This window comes from Molossus molossus, unplaced genomic scaffold (genome assembly GCF_014108415.1).
Source record: "Molossus molossus isolate mMolMol1 unplaced genomic scaffold, mMolMol1.p scaffold_m16_p_21, whole genome shotgun sequence".
Lineage (NCBI taxonomy): Eukaryota > Metazoa > Chordata > Mammalia > Chiroptera > Molossidae > Molossus > Molossus molossus.
Window position 1 is genome coordinate 30,051,013 of NW_023425357.1, and position 21,083 is coordinate 30,072,095.

General features: G+C 40.8%; 1 protein-coding gene across 1 annotated transcript in view; it reads right to left on the reverse strand.

The window, feature by feature from the left end:
- ZFP1 (ZFP1 zinc finger protein) overlaps positions 1 to 17,349 on the reverse strand; it is a 40,499-nt gene extending 23,150 nt beyond the window's left edge. Inside the window, exons 1-2 of the mRNA XM_036274853.1 lie at positions 17,197 to 17,349; positions 10,248 to 10,304 (exon numbers count right to left, since the gene is read on the reverse strand). Coding sequence (XP_036130746.1) covers positions 10,248 to 10,262 — 15 coding nt within the window. The 5' untranslated portion in view covers positions 10,263 to 10,304; positions 17,197 to 17,349. The remainder of the gene's footprint in view (positions 1 to 10,247; positions 10,305 to 17,196) is intronic.
- Positions 17,350 to 21,083: the final 3,734 nt, after the last annotated feature.

Here is a 21,083-nt window from a genome sequence, read left to right on the forward strand (position 1 = left end):
GCTCAACTGTAAGATCATCGTCCCGTGGACCAAAGAGTTGCAGGTTTGATTCTGGTGAAGGGCACATACCTTGGTGGTGGTTCTGTTCCTGGCCCTGGTCGGGGGTGTGCAGGAGGCAATCAGTTGATGTGTCCCTCTCACATCGATGTTTCTCTCTCTTTCCCTCCCTTCCACTCTCTCTAAAAAAATAAGCAGGACAAAATAAGTGAAACAATCTGTAGGTATTGGAGAGCAACCATTGTAGGGCTAAAAGAACAAAAAGAAAAACAACCCCGAATTCTATATCCAGCAAAAATGTCCCTAACGGTATTTTCTAAACCATGGCACAGAGAAATCGAGCCCAAGCAGAAAGTGACAGCACTACTACATGGAATAAATAAAAACTGGCATTTGGGTCTGCAAAGTAACTGAGATTTGGGGGCAGGGTAATAGGAGATAAGGAAGCCATAAAGAAGAGGCTCTAAAATTTTGCATAAAAATTCATCTAAGCCCTGGCCGGTTTGGCTCAGCAGTTAGAGCGTCGGCCTGCGGTCCCAAGAGACCCGGGTTCGGTTCCCGCTAAGGGCATGTGCTTCGGTTGCAGTTTGTCCCCGGCCCTGGTTGGTCGTGCGGGTGGCAGCCACTCGATGTGTCCCTTTCACATCGATGTTTCTCTCTCTCTTCCTCTCTCCCCCTCCCACTCTACCTGAACAAAAAATAGAAAAATGTCCTCAGGTGAGGATAAAAAAAAAAAAAAAAAAATTCATCTAAGATCTTCAGCTGGTTTCTAATATATGCAGGTGGAAATCATGCCTCCAGAATGACTAGCAGAGAGCAACAGTTTTGTTCTGCCAGGTAGTTCAATTATTGGCAGAACAAAACAACATTCTTTAGAGGAAGCTATGTATTATCATATAACATGTCCAACACACAAAAATTACAGGATGTGAAAAAGCAAAAAATAAAAGATAAAAATCAAGAGATTAAATAGCTCAAAAGCATGTAGAGATAATCCATGTATTAGGGTTAGCACACAAAGACTTCAGATTACTTGTAAAGTAATATGTAAAACATGCAGGGGGCATGCAGGAGGCAGCCGATCGATGTTCTCGCTCTTACGTCGATGTTTCTGTCTCTCTCTCCCTTCCTCTCTCTCTACAAAATCAATAAAAACATATTTTAAAAAGAATATAGAAAAAAGATGGACAATGTGAATGAAAATATGAAAATAGTTCAACCAAAAACCAGAATCTACAAAAAGGAAGCTAATGGATATTCTAGAACTGCAAACTATAATTAATTGAAATGAAAAATTCATTGTGTAGACTTAATAGAAAACTGGACACAACAGAAGACAAGAATTATAAATTTGAATACAGTGCCATAGAAGATATCCAAACTGAAGCACAGAGAGAAAAAATGGGGGAAAAACATAAAAGAGATGTGAGAAATGGTAAAAAAAAATCTAACTTATAATTGCTTAGAATGATGACAGAAAACAAAACAAAACAAAAGGATAATGTGTAGTTCCACAAGAAGAGGAGATGAAAGAATAGGACAGCTAAAACAACAATGAGGTATCACCTCACATCTGTCAGAATGGCTGTCATCAACAAATCATCAAACAGCAAGTGTTGGCAAGGGTGTGGAGAAAAGGGGACTCTAGTACACTGCTGGTGGGAATGCAGACTGGTGCAGCCACTATGGAAAACAATATGGTGCTACCTCGGAAAATTAAAAATTGAACAACCATTTGACCCAGTGATCCCACTTCTAGGAATATACCCTAAGAAGCCTGAAACACCAATCAGAAAGAATATATGTATCCCCATGTTCTATTTACAATAGCTAAGATTTGGAAACAGCCCATATGTCCATCAGTAGACGAATGGATAAAAAAGCTGTGGTACATATACACAATGAAGTACTATGCAGATGTAAGAAAGAAAAATATCTTATCCTTTGAGACTACACCGAGGGACCTGGAAAGTATTATCCTAAGCAAAACATGCCAAACAGAGAAAGACAAGTATCATATGATCTCACTTATTTGTGGAATATAATGAACATAACAGTCTGAGGAATGGGGTAGTCCCAGAAACGTGGAAGTGGGGTACAGAGTGACAATCCCCAGAAGAGGGGGTGGTGGGGGAGAGATAAACCACAGAACTTACATGGTGATCAGTCAAGTGTATAAACTGTGATCCCTAGAGAAACCACTTGAAAACACAAAAGAAAGCCTGGCTGGTTTGGCTCAGCAGTTAGAGCGTCGGCCTGCGGTCCAGAAAGACTGGGGTTCGGTTCCCGGTAAGGGCGCGTACCTCGGTTGCAGTTTGTCCCCGGCTCTGGTTGGTCGTGCAGGTGGCAGCCACTCGATGTGTCCCTTTCACATCGATGTTTCTCTCTCTCTTCCTCTCTTTCCCTTCCAGTCTATCTGAACAACAAAATGGAAGAATATCCTCGGGTGAGGATAAAAAAAAAAAAAAAAGAAAAGAAATATAAATTGGTTGCTAGACTGACAAACCTCACAGGAAAGTGGGTAGGGGAGTGGGAAGAAATAAACCAAAGAACTTATATGCATAACCAATGGACATAGACAACAGTGTGGGAAAAGGCAGGAGGGAGGCAGGAAGGGGGCGAGAGTGGGAAGGAGGGGTCAATGGGAGAAAAATGAGGAACATCTGTAACACATTCAACAATAAACATAAAATAAATAAATAAATAAAAAACAGATAGCAAGTGATGTTTTGTTGAATTGTACACTTGAAACCTGTATAGTTTTGTGAACCACTGTCACCCCAATAAATTCCATTTAAAAAAATGCATATCCATACAAAACTTATAAAAACCAAATAGCAAGATGATACAAAGCCAACTGTGCCTATAATTAAATTAATTATGAAGAAAAAAAACCCCAAAAAACTGTCAGGTTTGATTTAAAAAATATGATTCAACTATGCCCAACCGGTGTAGTTCAGTGGATTGAGTGTCATCCTATGGACTGAGAGATCCCAGTTTGATTCCAGGTCAGGGCACATGCCCAGGTTGTGGGATTGATCCCCAGTAGGGGGTGTGCAGGAGGCGGCCAATAGATGTTTCTCTTTCACATGGATGTTTCTATGTCTCTCTCCCTTCCCCTCTCTCTAAAAAAGCAATTAAAAAAAATTTTTTTAAATGCCCGGCCAGTGTGCTCAGTGATTAAGCATCGACCCACGCACTAAGAGGTCGCCTGTTTGATTCCTGTTCAGGACACATGCCCAGGTTGTGGGCCTGATCCCCAGCAGGACCATGTAGAAGGCAGCCAATTGATGTTCTCTCTCATTGATGTTTCTATCTCTCTCTCCCTCTCCTTTCCTCTCTCTCTCTAATATCAATAAAGAAAAAAAGATATGATTCAACTATATGCTGCTTAGAGGAAATGCACTATAAATATAAGAACACAAATAGGTTGAAACAAGAATAGAAAAAGATATACCATAAAAATACCAATCAGAAAAAGGTAAGTATGGCTATATTAATATCAGACAAGGATCATAACCAGAAATAAAGAATGACATTTCAAAATGATAGAAGGGTAAATCATCAGGAAGATAGAACATTCATAAATGTGTATACACTATAGAGCTTCAAATTACATAAGCTAAAACTGACAAAACTAAACTAAACTAAAGGAAGGAATGGATAAATCCTCATTCATACTATCAATCAATCAAGTATCAGAACAGAACAAAGACATTTTCAGAAATAAAGTCTCAAAAAAATGTATTTCTCATATACCCATTCTCAAGAAGCTAATTAACAATGTACTCCAATAAAACAATAATCCAAAAAGACAATGACAGGGGCAGGAGTTGAAGGAAATCCCTAAGAGGCGTTTGAAGGAGATTGCAGGATGGTAGTGATTCTCTACTGATACTAAATTGCTTGTTGTACAAACTGGAATAGTGTGATTCAAAAGAAGGGCTGTCATCAACAAGATGCTTACAACCACTGTGCCACATTTTCCACCTGAGGCAGAATACCTGGGTGAGCCTGGCCCAAATTCTTATCTGTGCTTGATTTGGCTTATCTTGAGCATCTGCTGATGATATCTGTCTCTCCCCTTCACACTAGGCTGCCTTGGATCAAATGAGGATATTCATTTCATATCATAGAAGTGTTTCATCCACTTTAAAAAAAAAATTAATTACTTTATTTTTGTTAACAGATGTTTCTCCATTTTCCCCCATTCACACCATCCTCCCGTTCCTGCCCCCCCCCCCCACCCCGAGTATTGTTGTCTATGTCCATTGGTTATGCTTATATGCATAAGTTCTTTGGTTTATCTCTTCCCATCCTCCCTGGCCCCTCCTCTGAAGTTTGTCAGTCTGAACCCTAGGTCTATGTCTCTGGGTCTACTGTTCATTATATTCCACAAATAAGTGAGATCATGTGATACTTGTCTTTCTCTGAGTGGCTTATTTCACTTAGCATAATACTCTCCAGGTCCTTCCACTGTTATCTACTCCTAAGAGTTGGCAGTTGACTAGTGAGATTAGAAGCAGAGAATAAAGAGCACTCTAATTATATTCCTGCCAGACCTGATCCACACTTTGACCCTGCCAGATGGCGCAACCTTATGTTTTCCTTCCTATGTGTCTCATGACCTTGACACTGACAATGACATCTCCAAATAGAATTTTTGTAAACTGATAGATTATTCAGCTGATCTTGTCCTAGAAGCCTTCGTCCAATACCAGCAAAATTTCTAGACACAACTAGATTTGTGCTTGCTTGGCAAGTTTTGCTACAATGCTTACCCCCCAGTAAGACTATCATTTTATACTACCATCAGAAATGCATGAGTGGTTTCACCTCTCTTTAGCTAAGAATGGCTAATGTAACTTGAAAAAACAGTAACAAAAACCCCAAATCTTTTTTTTGTGTGTGTGGTACGTGCCCCTATCAGGAACCGAACCCGGGACTCTCTGGTCTGCAGGCCAATGCTCCAACCGCTGAGCCAAACTGGCCAGGGCCTGAGTTATATTTTTTATAATAAACTAGTAGTCTAGTGAGTAAATGGGTTTCTAGCAAATTTTTGAACCACAGGGTAACTTCTACATAAGGTCTCTTTGTCAAGAATGGGAGATGTAGCAGATTGACCCAATACATAGAAACAAACACAGGGAGTCAGCAAAAATGAGGAGACAAAAAAATATGCCCTAAAAGAAAGAACAGAACAAAACTCCAGAGAAAGAACTAGACGAAATGGTGACAAGCAATCTACCAGATACAGAGTTCAAAACAGTGGTTATAATGAACTTATGGGAAGAATAAATGAACTCAGTGAGAATTTCAACAGAAGGAGAGAAAACATAAAAAGAAATAGAAAACAAAAAAGAACCAGTTAAGCCCTGCCCGATATGGTTCAGCGGTTAGAGCGTCAGCCCGCGGACCAGAGAGTTCCGGGTTTGGTTCCCGCTAAGGGCACGTACCTTGGTTGCAGTTTGTCCCCAGCCCCGGTTGGGGTCATGTGGGTGGCAACCACTTGATGTGTCTCTCTCAGGTGGATGTTTCTCTCTCTTTCTTCTTCCCTCTCTCCCTCCCGTTCTATCTGAATATAAATGTAAAAAATGTCCTCGGGTGAGGATTAAAAAATAAACAAACAAAAATAAGAACCAGTCAGAAATGAAGAATACAGTCTACGGCCATACCACCCTAAACGCGCCTGATCTCGTCTGATCTTGAACGCTAAGCAGGGTCGGGCCTGGTTAGTACTTGGATGGGAGAAATGAAGAATACAGTAACTGAAATGAGTAAATTAGAGGGAATTAACAGCAGATTAGATGAAGCAGAGAACTGAATCAGTGGCCTGAAAGACTACTTTTTATTGTTCTAACTGGGTGTAAAGGAAAACACCCAATTAGAACAGCAAAAAGATGATAGTTTGAAGGAACTCTGGGACAACATCAAGCATACTAACATTCACATCATAAGGGTACTAGAAGAAGAAAAGAGCAAGGGATTGATAACCTAACTGAAGAAATAATAACAGAAATCTTCCTAAACCTGGTAAAAGAAAGAGACACACAAATCCAGGAGAAGTGCAAGAGTCCCAAAAGAGATAAGTGAAATGAGTCACATAAAGAAAGACAAATGTTATATGATTTTTAAGAAGAATCTAAAAAGTAAAATAAATGAACAAACAAAAGAGAAACAACCTCATAGATACAGAAAAAAACAAAAAAACAATGATGATTTGTCAGAGAGGGGAGTTGAAGGAAAGAGTGAAAAAGGTGAAAGGGATTTAGAAGTACAAATTCCCAGTTATAAAAATAGTCATGGGGCCCTGGCTGGTTTTGCTCAGTGGGTAGTGTCAGCCCATGGACCAAAGAGCCAAAAGTTCGATTCCGGTCAAGGGCATGTACCTTAGTTATGGTTTGGTCCCCGGCCCTGGTTGGGGTCATGAGGGAGGCAACCAATCAATGTGTCTCTCTCACATCAATGTTTCTCTCCCCCCTCCCCACTCTATCTAAAGATAAATGGAAAAATATCCTCAGGTAGAGGTAGATTTTAAAAAAAAAGGGGGGAATATAAAGTAAAGCATAGAGAATATAGACAATAATATTGTAATAACTATGTATGTTGTCAGATGGGTTCTAGACTTATTGGGGTGATCACTTCGTGAGGTATATAAATGTCTAATCACTAGGTTATACATCCCAAACTAATATAATATTGTATGTCAACTATAATTGAACAAAGAACAAAAAACAAAAATAAATAAATGAAAGAAAGAACAGATAATGTTCTATTTCTTAACCTGGGTAAGTATACAGGTGCCCATTTTATTATTGGTATTAATGTATACATATTTGTTATACATATTGTTATAACACATATAAAGAGTATTATATTGTAATACTGTATATATGTTACATTACACAATAAAAAAATTAGGAAACTTGTACAAAAAATGGAAAAATATCCTCGGGTGAGGATAAAAAAAAAAAAAAAAATTAGGAAACTAAGCTCTGGTATGGAAAGACTAAAGGTAAGTTATTAAGTGATAAAAACATACATAATCGAAAAAATGAAAAGACAAACCACAAATGGGAAAAAAATATCTTTGCAAAACACATACCTGATAAAGAACCAAAATATATTTAAAAACTCTTAAAATGCAACAAGAGCCCTGGCCAGTTTGGCTCAGCGGTTAGAGCGTCGGTCTGCGGTTCGGAGAGACCCAGGTTCGGTTCCCGCTAAGGGCGCATACCTCAGGTGCAGTTTGTCCCCGGCCCTGGCTGGGTTGTGCGGGTGGCAGCCACTCGATGTGTCCCTTTCACGTCGATGTTTCTCTCTTTCTCTTCCTCTCCCTCCCTCCCACTCTATCTGAACAAAAAAATGGAAAAATGTTCTCAGGTGAGGAAAAACAAACAAACAAACAAAAAACAACAAGAAAAAACAACAACCTGATTTAAAAATGGGCCAAAGACCTTAATAGACACTTCACCCAAAAAGATATACAGATGGAAAATAAACACATAAAAATATGTTCCACATCATGTCATCAGGGAATTATAAATTAACACAAGACACTGCTACACACCTATTAGAATGACCAAAATTTACAACACTGACAACACCAAATGCTAGCAAGGATGTGGATCAACAGGAACTCTCAATCACTGATGGTAGGAATATAAAATGGTACAGTCACTTTGGAAGATAATTTAGCAATTTTTTACAAAACTAAACATACCCTTGACATACAATCTAGGAATTATACTCCTTAACTATTTTCTGTCCATGTAAAACCTTGCACACAATGTTTATATGAAGCTTTACTCACAATTACCAAGACTTGAAAGTATCCAAGATGTCCTTCATCAATAGGTGAATGGATAAATAAATGGTGGTACATCCATACAACAAAATATTATTTAGTGCTAAAAAGAAATGAGCTATCAAGCCATGAAAAGACACTGAGGAATCTTAAATGAATATTTCTAAGTAAAAGAAACCAATCTGAAAAAACTACATACTGTATGATTCCAAGTATATGACATTCTGGAAAAGCGTAACAATGGAGATAGTAAAAAGAGAAGTGGGAAAGTTATGCAACTGTCAGTTTTGTGTAGGTGTGCAAGCTCCCAGCTTGGGCTAGGATGTTTGTCTTGGTAGAGATGGTGGACACTGTGCTGATCTCCCCCATGTTAATGTGAGAGGAAGCTCAAAGACTCCATTGCAAAGGAACTGAACAAGAAGTTAGCTACAAGCCCTGGCCGGTTTGGCTCAGCGGTTAGAGCATCGGCCTGCGGTCCTGAGAGACCCGGGTTCGGTTCCCGCTAAGGGCACGTACCTCGGTTGCAGTTTGTCCCCGGCCCTGGTCAGTTGTGCGGGTGGCAGCCACTCGATGTGTCCCTTTCACATCGATGTTTCTCTCTCTCTCTCTGTTCCTCTCTCTCCCCCCCACTCTACCTGAACAAAAAATGGAAAAATGTCCTCGGGTGAGGATAAAATAAATAAATAAATAAATAAATTATTAGCCCTGCCTGGTTTGGTTCAGCGGTTAGAGCGTCGGCCTGCGGTCCTGAGAGACCCGGGTTCGGTTCCCGCTAAGGGCACGTACCTCGGTTGCAGTTTGTCCCCGGCCCTGGTCGGTTGTGCGGGTGGCAGCCACTCGATGTGTTCCTTTCACTTCGATGTTTCTCTCTCTCTCTGTTCCTCTCTCTCCCTCCCACTCTACCTGAACAAAAAATGGAAAAATGTCCTCGGGTGAGGATTAAAAAAAAAAAAAAAAAAGAAGTTAGCTACAAGGTACTGGGCCCATGGGGTCATGGGTAAGCCTTGCAAGGGAGGGCCCAGCACTACCCACCTGCATGCTGTAAGCTTGGCCTTGGGCAAGTGGCTTATCTTAGAACTTGGTTTCCTCTTTATATGGTAATTCTTACCCACAAGGATGTTGAAAGGAATCAAAAGAGAACCCAGTTTGGCCCTGGCTGGTTTGGCCTGCAGTCCAGAGAGACCCTTCGGTTCCTGCTAAGGGCACATACCTCGGTTGCAGTTTGTCCCTGGCCCTGGGTGGGGTTGTGTGGGTGGCAACCAGTCAATGTATCTTTCTCGCATCGATGTATCTCTCTCTCTTCCTCTCGTTCTATCTGAAGATGCACGCAAAAATGTCCTCAGGTGAGGATTAAAAAAGAGAGAGAGAGAGAGAACCCAGTTTGAAAAAGGCCCCTGTAATTGCAAAGTGCCAGACTCCACACTTCCTAATTACTTTGCAATCTTGGGTAAGCATTTACCCACTCTAGGACTCAGTTTCCATTTGTAAAAGAGAAATAATAATTGCTGTCCAAAAAAAAGAGTAATGATTGTCAGGTGCTCAGGGAGAAGGAGGGATGAATGAGTAAGTAGAGCACAGGGATTTCTAAGGCAGTGAAACTATTCTCTATGTTATTATAATGGTGGATACGCATCATTATATATCTGTCAAAACCTATAGAATGTACAACACCAAGAATGAATCCTAATGTAATCTATAGACTTTAAGTATCAATACTGACTCATCAATTGTAACAGGTATACCACATTAATGTAAGATGTTAATAATAGAAGAAACTGGGTGTGTAGAGAGAGTACATGGGAACTCTCTGTAATTCCCAAATTTTCTATAAACCCAAAACCGCTCTAAAAAATAAAATCTATTAATTAAAAACAAAGCACATATAAACAGACCAGTACAATTAATAATTTATTTTATAATAATCTATGTTTGTACTTTGTAAATATGTACAAATAAACTCTGAAAAGCTACTCAACAAAGTTATAACAATGACACTTGTGGAGGTTAGAGGAGAATTTAAATACACACCCAAATATTTACTGTGTTCTCTACATCATGCTAATTTGATTAGAAAAATAAAATACACATAATAAAATCCTGCATTTGCACTGAAGAATGCTATGAAATAACCACAGACAAATTGATAACCCTTTTAATTTAGGTTGTTTTCTGCAGATGCTGTCCAAAATACCATCTAAATGAAGGTCTATAGAATTTCTTCAGACCTAGTGCTACACAACCAAGAAAATGGTATTCATAACCAATGTAAGGCACTTAAATAGCTTGGTTTGCTTTTCAGCTGCTGGTATTGATCAGTTATATTTACTCTGTTTTCCTTAAGTTCAATTCGTCCTTATTTTTCTGTTTCCTTTTCTGGATTCTTATAAACTTCCTCAAATGTACTTAAAAAAAAACCCCACAAAATTGGGAATAAACAACTCACCTGGGGTTTGTTCATTTTCTGCAACTTTTGGGTAAAGGCACAGATATGAAGGCAGACCTGAAATAAAGCAAAAAGGAAGGTATTGTTATGAAAGATCTGATGCCTCTGAACTCCCAGAAATCCCTGCATATCACCTGGTAAAACACCACCTCCTGTGAATAGTCCCTTTGCCTCTTCAAAAGAGACAGAAAGGATCATACTGGCAGAACTCACCTTCAATCAAACATTATGAGATACCCAAGCCCAGCTGGTATGGCTCAGTGGGTGAGGGTTAGTCAACCCATGAACCAGGAGGTCGCCAGTTTGATTCCCCATCAGGGCACATGCCCAGGTTGTGGCTCAATCCCCAGTGCGGGGTGTGTAGGAGGCAGCTGAACGATGTTTCTCTCATTTCTCTCACCGATGTTTCTCTCTCTCTCTCTCTCTCTCCCTCTTCCTTCCTCTCTCTAAAATTAATAAAAACATATTTAAAAACAAAAAAACATTATGAGACACCCAAAAAGGCATGAGTAGGACCACCCACTATCAAGAGAAAAAGTAATTAACAGAAGCCTCAACTAATAAAAATAGACAGGAAATTTAAAGTAACTGTAATTCATGTATTAAAGGCTTTAATGGGAATGGTGGACAACATGAATAAATAGGGAATTTCAGAAGAGATGGAAACTGCAAGAAAAAAACAGATGGAAATGCTAAGAAAGAGAAACACAGTAACTAAATTGAAAGAATACCTTCAACAAGCTCATTATTATTTTTTAATGTTTTATTGATTTCTTTTAGAGAGAGAGAAGCAGAAGGAAAAGAAGAAGGAGAGAAAGATAGAAACATCAATGAGAGAGAACATCAATTGGCCGCCTCCTGCATGTCTCCCACTGGGGATTGGGCCCACAACCTGGGCATGTACCCTGACCGGGAACTGAACCTCTTGGTGCATGGGTCAATGCTCAACCACTGAGCCACACCAGCTGGGCTCCCCCAATATATTTATTAAATTTTAGAGAGAGTAAGGGAGAAGGAGAAAGACAGAAACATCAATGAGAGAGAACATCGATTGACTGGAGATTGGGCCCACAACCTGGACATGTGCCCTGACTGGGAATCAAACTGGCGACCTCTTGGTGCATGGGTCAATGCTCAACCACTGAGCCACAGTGGCCAGGCAACAAGCTCATTATTAAACTCAACAGAACTGAGGAAATTTTCAAGAAATCTGAAGATAGATAAAAAAAAAAAAAAGAAAAATTACCCAAACTAAAATACAAAGGAAAGTGGAAGAAAAAAAAAAAAAAGGACAGAGTATCCAAGAGCTGTGGCACAATATCAAATGACCTAACAAACATGCCACTGGAATCCCAAAAAGAGAAGAAAGAATGGGATAAAAGTTTTTAAAGACATAACGGTCAAGAATTTTCCAAAAATAGTGAATAATATCAAAGCACAGAGCCAAGAAGCTCAGACAATTTATCCAAACAGGCTTAACCTGAAAAAACAAAACATAACAAAGACACACGGGAACACACCGTAGACCACTGAAAACCCAAGTTAAAGAGAAAGTCTTAAAAGTAGCCAGAGGCTCGGCTGATGTGGCTCAATGGTTGAATGTCGGCCCATGTACTAAGAGGTTGCCAGTTCGATTCCTAGTTAGGGCACATGCCCAGGTTGTCGGCCCAATCTCCAGTAGCGGGTGTGTGCAGGAGGCGGCCAATCGAGGTTCTCTCTCACCAATGTTTCTCTCTCTCTTCCTCTTCCTTCCTTTCTCTCTAAAATAAATAAAGAAAAAATATTTACATTACAAAAATAATAATAGCCCTGGCCAGTTTGGCTCAGTAGTTAAAGCGTCGGCTTGCGGTCCGGAGACCCGAGTTCGGTTCCTGCTATGGGCGCGTACCTCGGTTGCAGTTTGTCCCCCGCCCTGGTTGGGTCATGTGGGTGGCAACCACTCAGTGTGTCCCTTTCACGTCGACGTCTCTCTCTCTCTCTCTCTCTCTCTCTCCCTCCCACTCTATCTGAACAAAATATCAAAAAAATATCCTCGAGTGAGGATTAAAAAATATATTAAAAAATAAAAAAATAATAATAATAATAAAATAAAATAAAAGTAGCCAGAGGAAAAACAGACATATTATATACACAGGAAGAAAGAATCACAGCCATTCTCAGAGAAATATACAAGTCAGTAGACAATGTACTGACATATTTAAAGTCTGGTGGATACATTAAGGAAGTCACCTATTTAATATACTGTATCAGACAAATTAACATCCCGTTCTTCCCGATGTAACTCATTGTGCTAGCTTTATAAAAAGAAAAAGAAAAAAAAAGCCCTGGCCGGTTTGGCTCAGCCATTAGAGCATCGGACCACCAAAAGGTCACAGGTTTGATTCCTAGTCAAGGGAATGCACCTGGGTTGCAGATTCAATCCTCAGCCCCAGTTGGGGCCATGCGGGAGGCAACCAGTTGATATGTCTTTCTTACATCGATGTTTCTTTCTCTCTCTCCTTTTCCCTCCCTCCCTTCCACTCTATCTAAATATCAATGGAAAAATATTGTCAGGTGAGATTTAACAAAAACAAACAAACAAAACACACACACACACACACACACACACAAAACTATCAACCAGAATTCTATACCCAGCAAATATATCTTTCAAATAAATAAATATATACCTTTTTAAATAAACAAAAACAGAATTCATAACCACAGATCTGTACTACAAGAAATATTTAAGTAAGTTCTTCAGACAGAAGAAATATATCAGACAGAAACATGGATCTACACAAAGAAATAAAGATCTTCAGAATGGTTAAAAATAAAGGTAAATAATAGCACAAAAAGTAAAGTAATGAAATTGGGGGTATACTGTTTTAAGGATCTTACATAACACAGCATAATATTATTTAAAGGTCCACTGTGATTAATTCAAGATGTTTACTGTAAACTCTAAGGCAACCACAGAAAAAATTTTTAAAGAGGTACAAATGATAAACCAATGTGAGAAAAAAATGGAATCATAAAAAAGTACTCATAAAATCCAAAAGTATTCAGAAAAAGAGGGAAATAGGAACAAAGACCAGATGGGACAAGTAGAAAAAAACTAGCAAGATGGTAGATTTTGATCCTGCTACATCAACAACTGGTATAAACACACCAATTAAATAACAGAGGTTATCAAATTGGATAAAAAAGCAATACTAGCCCTGGCTGGTTTGGCTTAGCAGTTAGAGCATTGGCCCATGGACCAGAGTGTCCCAGGTTCAGTTCCTGCTAAGGACACATACCTCAGTTGCAGTTTGTCCCCGGCCCCAGTTGTGGTCGTGTGGGTGGCAACAGTTGATGTATCTCTCTCACATTGATGTTTCTCTCTCTCTCTTTCTCCCTCTCTCCCTCTTGCTCTATCTGAATATAAATGCAAAAATGTCCTTGAGTAAAGATTAAAAAAAAAAAAAAAGACAGCAAAAATTACAACTAAATGCCCATCCAGTGTGGCTCGTTGGTTGAGCGCTGACCCATGCACTAAGAGGTTTGACTCCTGGTCAGGACAAATGCCAGGATGTGGGCCCAGTCCCCAGTGAGGGACATGCAGGAATAGGCCAACTGATGTTCTCTCATCGATGTTTCTATCTCTCTCCCTTTCCCTTCCTCTCTCTCTAAAATTGATAAAGAAAAAATATTTTTAAAAAGTTATTCTTTAACAATAAACTGGACAAAAAGGGGCCATATGGCAGTCTTACAAAAAAATCAAGAGACCACAAATCATCTGTAATTGTTATCATGTTCATTGTTGACTGTTAACTACCCTGTACCCATCTATGTAAAAGATGTGTCTATCATTTTACTTTTTATGCAATCCCATAGGTTATTCTGCTTTGCTTTCTCTCACTTCCCTAATCTATCACCAATGGATTTCATGTAGCCCAGTTACGTCTTCTCTTTTGATTGTAATGTATAAAATAAGATGCAAAACTGCCATTCTCTAGAGCATTTTCTCAATCTGTTGAGATTTTGCTTCCTGGCAATTGTTGACAGTTTGGCTCAAATAAACTCACAAAAATTCTCTAGAGGTTTGACTGTTTCTTACATTGACAAAACAGATAACCATTAGCTGCACTAATTAAGGAAAAATGGATAAATCTAAAGTATACAAATTAAAAAGTGGTAAATATCAAATACAAGAGAAAAAAGATAAAACAATGGAAAAATTCCATCTTCGATAGCTATAAAATATTACATAAAAATAAACTTAAGGAAAATGCAGTTATTTTATGATGATTACAAAATACTGTTTGGGCAAGAGAAACAAAGGAAACACTACATGGGACTACATTAAACTAAAAAGCTTCTGCACAGCAAAAGCAGCATCAAAATGGAAAAGGAACCCACTATATGGGAGAGCATAATTGCCAACAATACATCAGATAAGGGGTTTATTTCCAAAATATATAGAGTACTCATACCACTCAACAAAAGGAAGACAAAGACCCAATTAAAAAAATGGGCAGAGGACCTAAATAGACACCTCTCCAAACAGGACATAAAAATGGCCAGGAGGCACGTACCTAGGTTGCAGTTTGTCCCTGGCCCAGGTTGGGATCATGTGAGTGGCAACCACTCGATATGTCTCTCTCACATCGATGTTTCTCTCTCTTCCTCCCTCATTCCCTCCTGCTCTATCTGAAGATAAACACAAAAAAAATGTCCTCAGGTGAGTATAAATAAATAAATAAATGGCCACGAGACATATGAAAAAATGCTCAACATCACTAATCATCAGAGAGATTGCAAATTAAAATGACTATGAGGTATCACCTCACACCTGCCAGAACGGCTGCCATCAATAAATCATCAAACTACAAGTGCTGACAGCGGTGTGGAGAAAAGGGTACTCTAGTACACTGCTGGTGGAAATGCAATGGAAAACAATGTTTCTTCAAAAAATTAAAAATTGAACTGCCATTTGACCCAGTGACCCCACTTCTAGGAATACATCCTAAGAAGCCTGAAACACCAATCAGAAAGAATATGAATATATGTACCCCTATGATCATAGCAGCACTATTTACAATTGCTAAGATCTGGAACAGCCCAAGTGTCCCTCAGTAGATGAGTGGATAAAAAAAGCTGTGGTACATATACACAATGGAGTACTGTGCAGCTCTAAGAAAGATCTCTTATCTTTGAGAGCCGACATGGGGTACTATGCTAAGCAAAATAAGCCAATCAGAGAAAGTCAAAACCACATGATCTCACTTATTTGTGGAATATAATGAACAAAATAAGCTGATGAACAAAAACAGACCCAGACACAGAAAGGAGGAGGATTCAGACTGACAAACCTCAGAAGAGGGAGGTGAGGTGGGGTGGGGGGGGAGATAAACCAAAGAACTTATATGCATATATGCATAACCAATGGACATAGACAACAATGCTGTGAGCTGGCGACAGGATAAGGAGGAGGGTGTCGAAGGGCGAAAAAGGAGAAAAAATCTAACAAAAATAATTTTAAAAAAATTTTTAATACTGCTTGGGGAGGGGTGTCGGCAAAAGAGGACTTGAACAAGTGGGAAGGCCTACGGTAAGACCCAACATCATAAAGGTGTACACACACCCCTTCTTTAATGTAATCATTACTAGGATAACAATAAAAGTATCAGTAAACTTTAAAAAAAACATATGATTCCAGCCCTGGCCGGTTTGGCTCAGCAATTAGAGCATCGGCCTGTGGTACGGCGAGACCCGGGTTTGGTTTCCTCTAAAGGCATGTACCTTGGTTGCAGTTTGTCCCTGGCCCTGTTTGGGTCGTGCGAGTGGCAGCCATTCGATGTGTCCCTTTCACATTGATGTTTCTCTCTCTCCCTCCCACTCTATCTGAACAAATGAACAAAAAATGGAACAATGTCAGGTGAGGATAAAAAAAATAATAATAATACAATTCTAAAGTACCAGTGGGAATCATCAGAAAACTTGTATAATATCAAAGTGAAGGTTGGCTGCCATAAAAGAGCAGTAAATTCAACTAAGAAGAAATTAAAAACATCTGCATGGCAAAAACTACCAATGATCAATGTTAAAAGGCAAATGAAGCCAGGAGCGGTGTTGCTCAGCGGATTGAGTGTTGTCCCAGGGACTGAGAGGCCTTGGTTTGATTCTGGGTCACGACACAGGTCCGAGTTGCAGGCTCAGTCCCCAGGAGGGGGCGTGCAGGGGGCAGCAGATGGCTGTTCCTCTCTCTCATGATGTTTCTACCGCTCTCTCTAAAAAAAAAAAAAAAAAAAAAAAAGAAAGAAAGAAAGAAAGAAAAGAGATTTGCCATTCAGCTGGCTGAGTGACCTGGGCAAATCACTTCACCCTTCTGAGCGTCCGTTTTTCCTCCTGTTGAATCTGAGATACTAGCGAAGCTCGAGTAGGTGTGGGGATTAGGAGAACTTTAACTGAAAGGCTCTTGCAAACAGGTCAGAGTTATTCATTCCGCACGTCGCGTGCATCAGGAAACTTGCCGGGGCGTTCAATTCTCCCTCCAGCCCACGCGGCAGGGACGCAGCACGCGGAACAAGAGCGCGGCCAGGTGTGTCCGGCCCCGCCCCCTGCCTCGCCGGGGGCTCGCCCGGCCTAGTCACGCGCGCGTCCCGCCAGACTTCCGGACTCCCTCGGGGGCCCCAGACCTTCTCCGTCGGTCGAAGGCACTTCTCCGGACAAAGGGAGGAAGGCGAGCCTCGAAGCCGCCCTGCCCCTCCGCCGTCCCCGCCCCCGCACGTCCGGCCCAGCGAGCCCCGCCAACCCCACGCCGAGGAGAGCGCCCGGCGCCCCCTCCGACGCCGCCCCAAGGGTCACCGCCTCCAGCGAGTCGCCGAAGTTTGGGCTCCCACCCCGCTCCAGCACGAATCCATCCCTCATCTCCTTCCCCTTGGCTCCCAGGTCCCGCGGAGATGCCTGGCAGCCTCCCTCATACCTAGAGGGGCACAGTGTCCACTCGTGGCTCAGTGCCAAACCGGGTCACGGCGTGAGGCGGCGAAGACAAGCGGAAACCCGGGGCCCTGTCACCCACTCGCGGCTAGAGGTGGGGGAAGGGCGGATACCGGTGCGCTCACAGCCTGGCACATGCGCAGATACTGGGGCTGCTCGCTGTCCCAGGGTCCTCCGAGGAGTGGTCCATCAATCTTGGAGACTACATTTCCCATAAGCCTGTGGGGCCGTGCTGTAGGGACTCTCAAGAAAGTCTTCGCTTGGTTTAGCGGTTTGGATGAGCGCTGACCAAAATAATCCCTTGATTTGGACTGTTCATTTCCTCGAGATAGGATTATGAGTTACAATCACTATCTCCTCCCAATAGAAGTAAAGATTGCAGAGGTAATCTATGATATCTGTATTTGAAATAGAATCTATGTATAAAGTAAAAGAGAAAAAACAGCGCAGCCAGTGTGGCTCGGTGGTTGAGCATCCACCCATGCACCAAGAGGTTGCTGGTTCCATCCCTGGTCAGGGCACATGCCCAGGTTGTGGGGCCAGTCCCCACAATCCTCAGTGGGGGACATGCAGGAGGAGGCCAGTCATGTTCTTTCCCATCAATGTTTCTATCTTTGTCTTCCTCTAACTTCCTCTCTCTCTAAAAATCAATAAAGAAAAGAAACAAACAAAAAAAAACAAATACTCATAATCTCACTTTCAATAACTGTTAAATTCACATCTTTAAAATAAAATTGGCCAGCCCTGGCCGGTTTGGCTCAGTGGTTAAGAGCATTGGCCCGCAGACCAGAGAGTCCCGGGTTCGGTTCCCGCTAAGGGCACCTGCCTCGGTTGCAGTTTGTCCCTGGCCCTGGCTGGGATCATGTGGGTAGCAGCCACTCGATGTGTCTCTCTCACATCGATGTTTCTCTCTCTCTCTTCCTCCCTCTCTCCCTCCCACTCTATCTGGGGATAAATGCAAAAATGTCCCCTGCTGAGGATTAAAATAAATAAATAAAATAAAATAAAAATAATAACATTGGCCATAAAGAAATTATGTGCTGCAACTAGCTTTTGTTTGTTTGTTTAGAGCAGTTTTAAATATTTGAGGCAAACAGTACAGAGTTCCCATATATGACCTTCCCCCACACATGTACAGCCTCCTCCACTATCAGCATACCCTACCAGAGTGGAACGTTTGTTACAATCCAGTGTATACTGACACATCACCCAAAGTCCATAGCCTATATTAGGGTTCACTCTTGGTGTTGTACAGTCTATGGGTTTTGACAAATATGTAATGACATGCATGTATCCATCACTATATAGTATCATACAGGATAGTTTCACTGCCTTAAAAATCCTGTGCTCCATCTATTCCATGAGCCCCTGGCAACCACTGATTTTTTTATTTTCTTCACAGTTTTTGCCTTTTTCAGAATGTTAAATAGTTGGAATCATACAGTATGTAGTCTTTTCAGATTGATTTCTTTACTTAATAATATGCATTTAAGGCGTCTCCATGTCTTTTTCAGGGCTTGATAGCGCATTTCTTCTTAGCACTGAAAAATATCCCATTGTCTGGATGTAATGACATGCATGTAGTAAACTGGATGTACAACAGTTTATCCACTCACTTACTGGACATCTTGGTTACTTTCAAGTCTTAACAATTATGAATAAAGCTGCTATAAACATCCACATGCAGGGTTTTCTGTGGACTAAGATAAGTAACTCGTTTGAGTAAATGAGGATCACAATTGTTAGGTTATATAGTAAGAATATGTTTAGTTTTGTAAAACAAACAAACTTCCAAACTGTCTTCCAAAGTGTTTGTATCATTTTGCCTTCCCACCAGCAAAGAATGAGTGTGTTCCTGTGCTTCACATCCTTGTCAGCATTTGGTGCTGTCAGTGTTGTGGATTTTGGCCATTCTAATAGGTGTGTAGTGGTAGCAACTAGCTTTTAATTAAAACAATATATAGTCTCAAAAATGTACTTTTACTCTTCTATGCAGTTTTCTAGTCTAAGAGGCTGGCCTCACTGCCCGGTGGGGACAACATATAAGAAATTCGCATAAGACCTGGCCGGTTTGGTTCAGCAGTTAGAGCTTCAACCTGCGGTCCAGAGAGACCCAGGTTCGGTTCCTGCTAAGGGCACGTACCTTGGTTGCAGTTTGTCCCTAACCCTGGTTGGGTCGTGTGGGTGTGGCAAGCACTCGATATGTTCCCTTCACATCGATGTTTCTCTCTCTCTCTTCCTCGCTCTCCCTCCCACTCTATCTGAACAAAAAATGGAAAAAATGTCCTTGAGTGAGGATAAAAAAAAAAAAGAAATTCGCATTTAAGACAGCTGTGCAAAATAGAGCTGGAGGAGCCTTATTTGTGCACAGCAATACTCCTGAGAATAACTCTGATGCTCCATTTGATGTCACACCAGAAAAATACAAGAGGATAGAGGCAATTGTAAAAAACTATCTAGGTCCTGCTGGTGTGACTCAGTGGTTGAGCATCGACCCATGCACCAAGAGGTCGCCGGTTCGATTTCCAGTCAGGGCACGTGCCCGGGTTGTGGTCCCGATCCCCAGGAGGCGGCCAGTTGATGTTTTTGTTCATCTCTCATAGATCTCTCCCTCACTTTCTCTCTCTAAAATCAATACAGGGTGGGGCGGGAGGACTATCCAGAAGGGCAGAAAGCAGCAACTGTACTTCTAGTCCTGGATTTATCCCGAAGACAGAATGGATAGCTGCTCATCTCTGCTGTGAACAAGGTTGCAGAAGTTTTACAAGTACCTTTAAAGAGAGTATATGAAGTAGCAACTTTTTTTTTTAAATCCTTACTCGAGGACATTTTTCCATTTTTTTTATTCAGATAGAGTGGGAGGGAGAGAGAGGAAGAGAGAGAGAGAGAGAAACATCGATGCGAAAGAGACACATCGAGTGGCTGCCACCTGCACAACCAACCAGGGCCGGTGACAAACTGCAACCGAGGTACATGCCCTTAGCAGGAACCGAACCCGGGTTAGAGCAGGCTGATGCTCTAACCGCTGAGCCAAACTGGCCAGGGCCTATGTATGTTTCTATCTCTCCCTGTCCCTTCCTCTTTCTCTAAAATCAATAAAGAAAAAAAAAAGATAATGGTGAAAAATATGATTATACAACATTGTTAATGCATTTAATGCCACTGAATTGCACACTTAAAAAGTTAAAATGGTAAATTTCATGTTATGTATCTTTCACTAGAATTTTTTTTTTTAAAGCTAAATTGAAGTGATGGTTGCATAACTCTAAATTTGTAAAAAGTCTCAGCAAGGTATTTTTGTTATTTGTTGTTTGCTGTTTTGATTTTTTGTTTGTTTGATGAAGTAATTCCATACTTCATCAGAAAGGAAAACGGAATACTCAGGACATTTTTAAATTTTTTAAATTAATTTTTTATTAATTTATTTTTGTTACAGATGTGTCTCCTTTTTTTCCCCATTGACACCCTCCTCCCCATCCCCCCCTACCCCATACCTGGCTTTGTTGTCTGTGTCCATCGGTTATATATACATGCATATAAGTTCTGTGGTTTATCTCTTTCCTCCCCCCTCTCTGAGGTTTGTCAGTCTGTACCCTACTTCCACGTCTCTGGGTCTACCAAATTCCTCAGACTGTTATGTTCATTATATTCCACAAATAAGTGAGAACATGTGGTATTTGTCTTTCTCTGCTTGGTTTGTTTCACTGAGGATAATATTTTCCAGGTTCCTCCCTGTTGTCTCAAAGGAAAAGAGATCTTTCTTTCTTACAGCTGCATAGTACTCCATTGTGTATATGTACCACTGCTTTTTTATCCATTTGTCAACTGATGGACACTTGGGCTGTTTCCAGATCTTAGCTATTGTAAATAGTG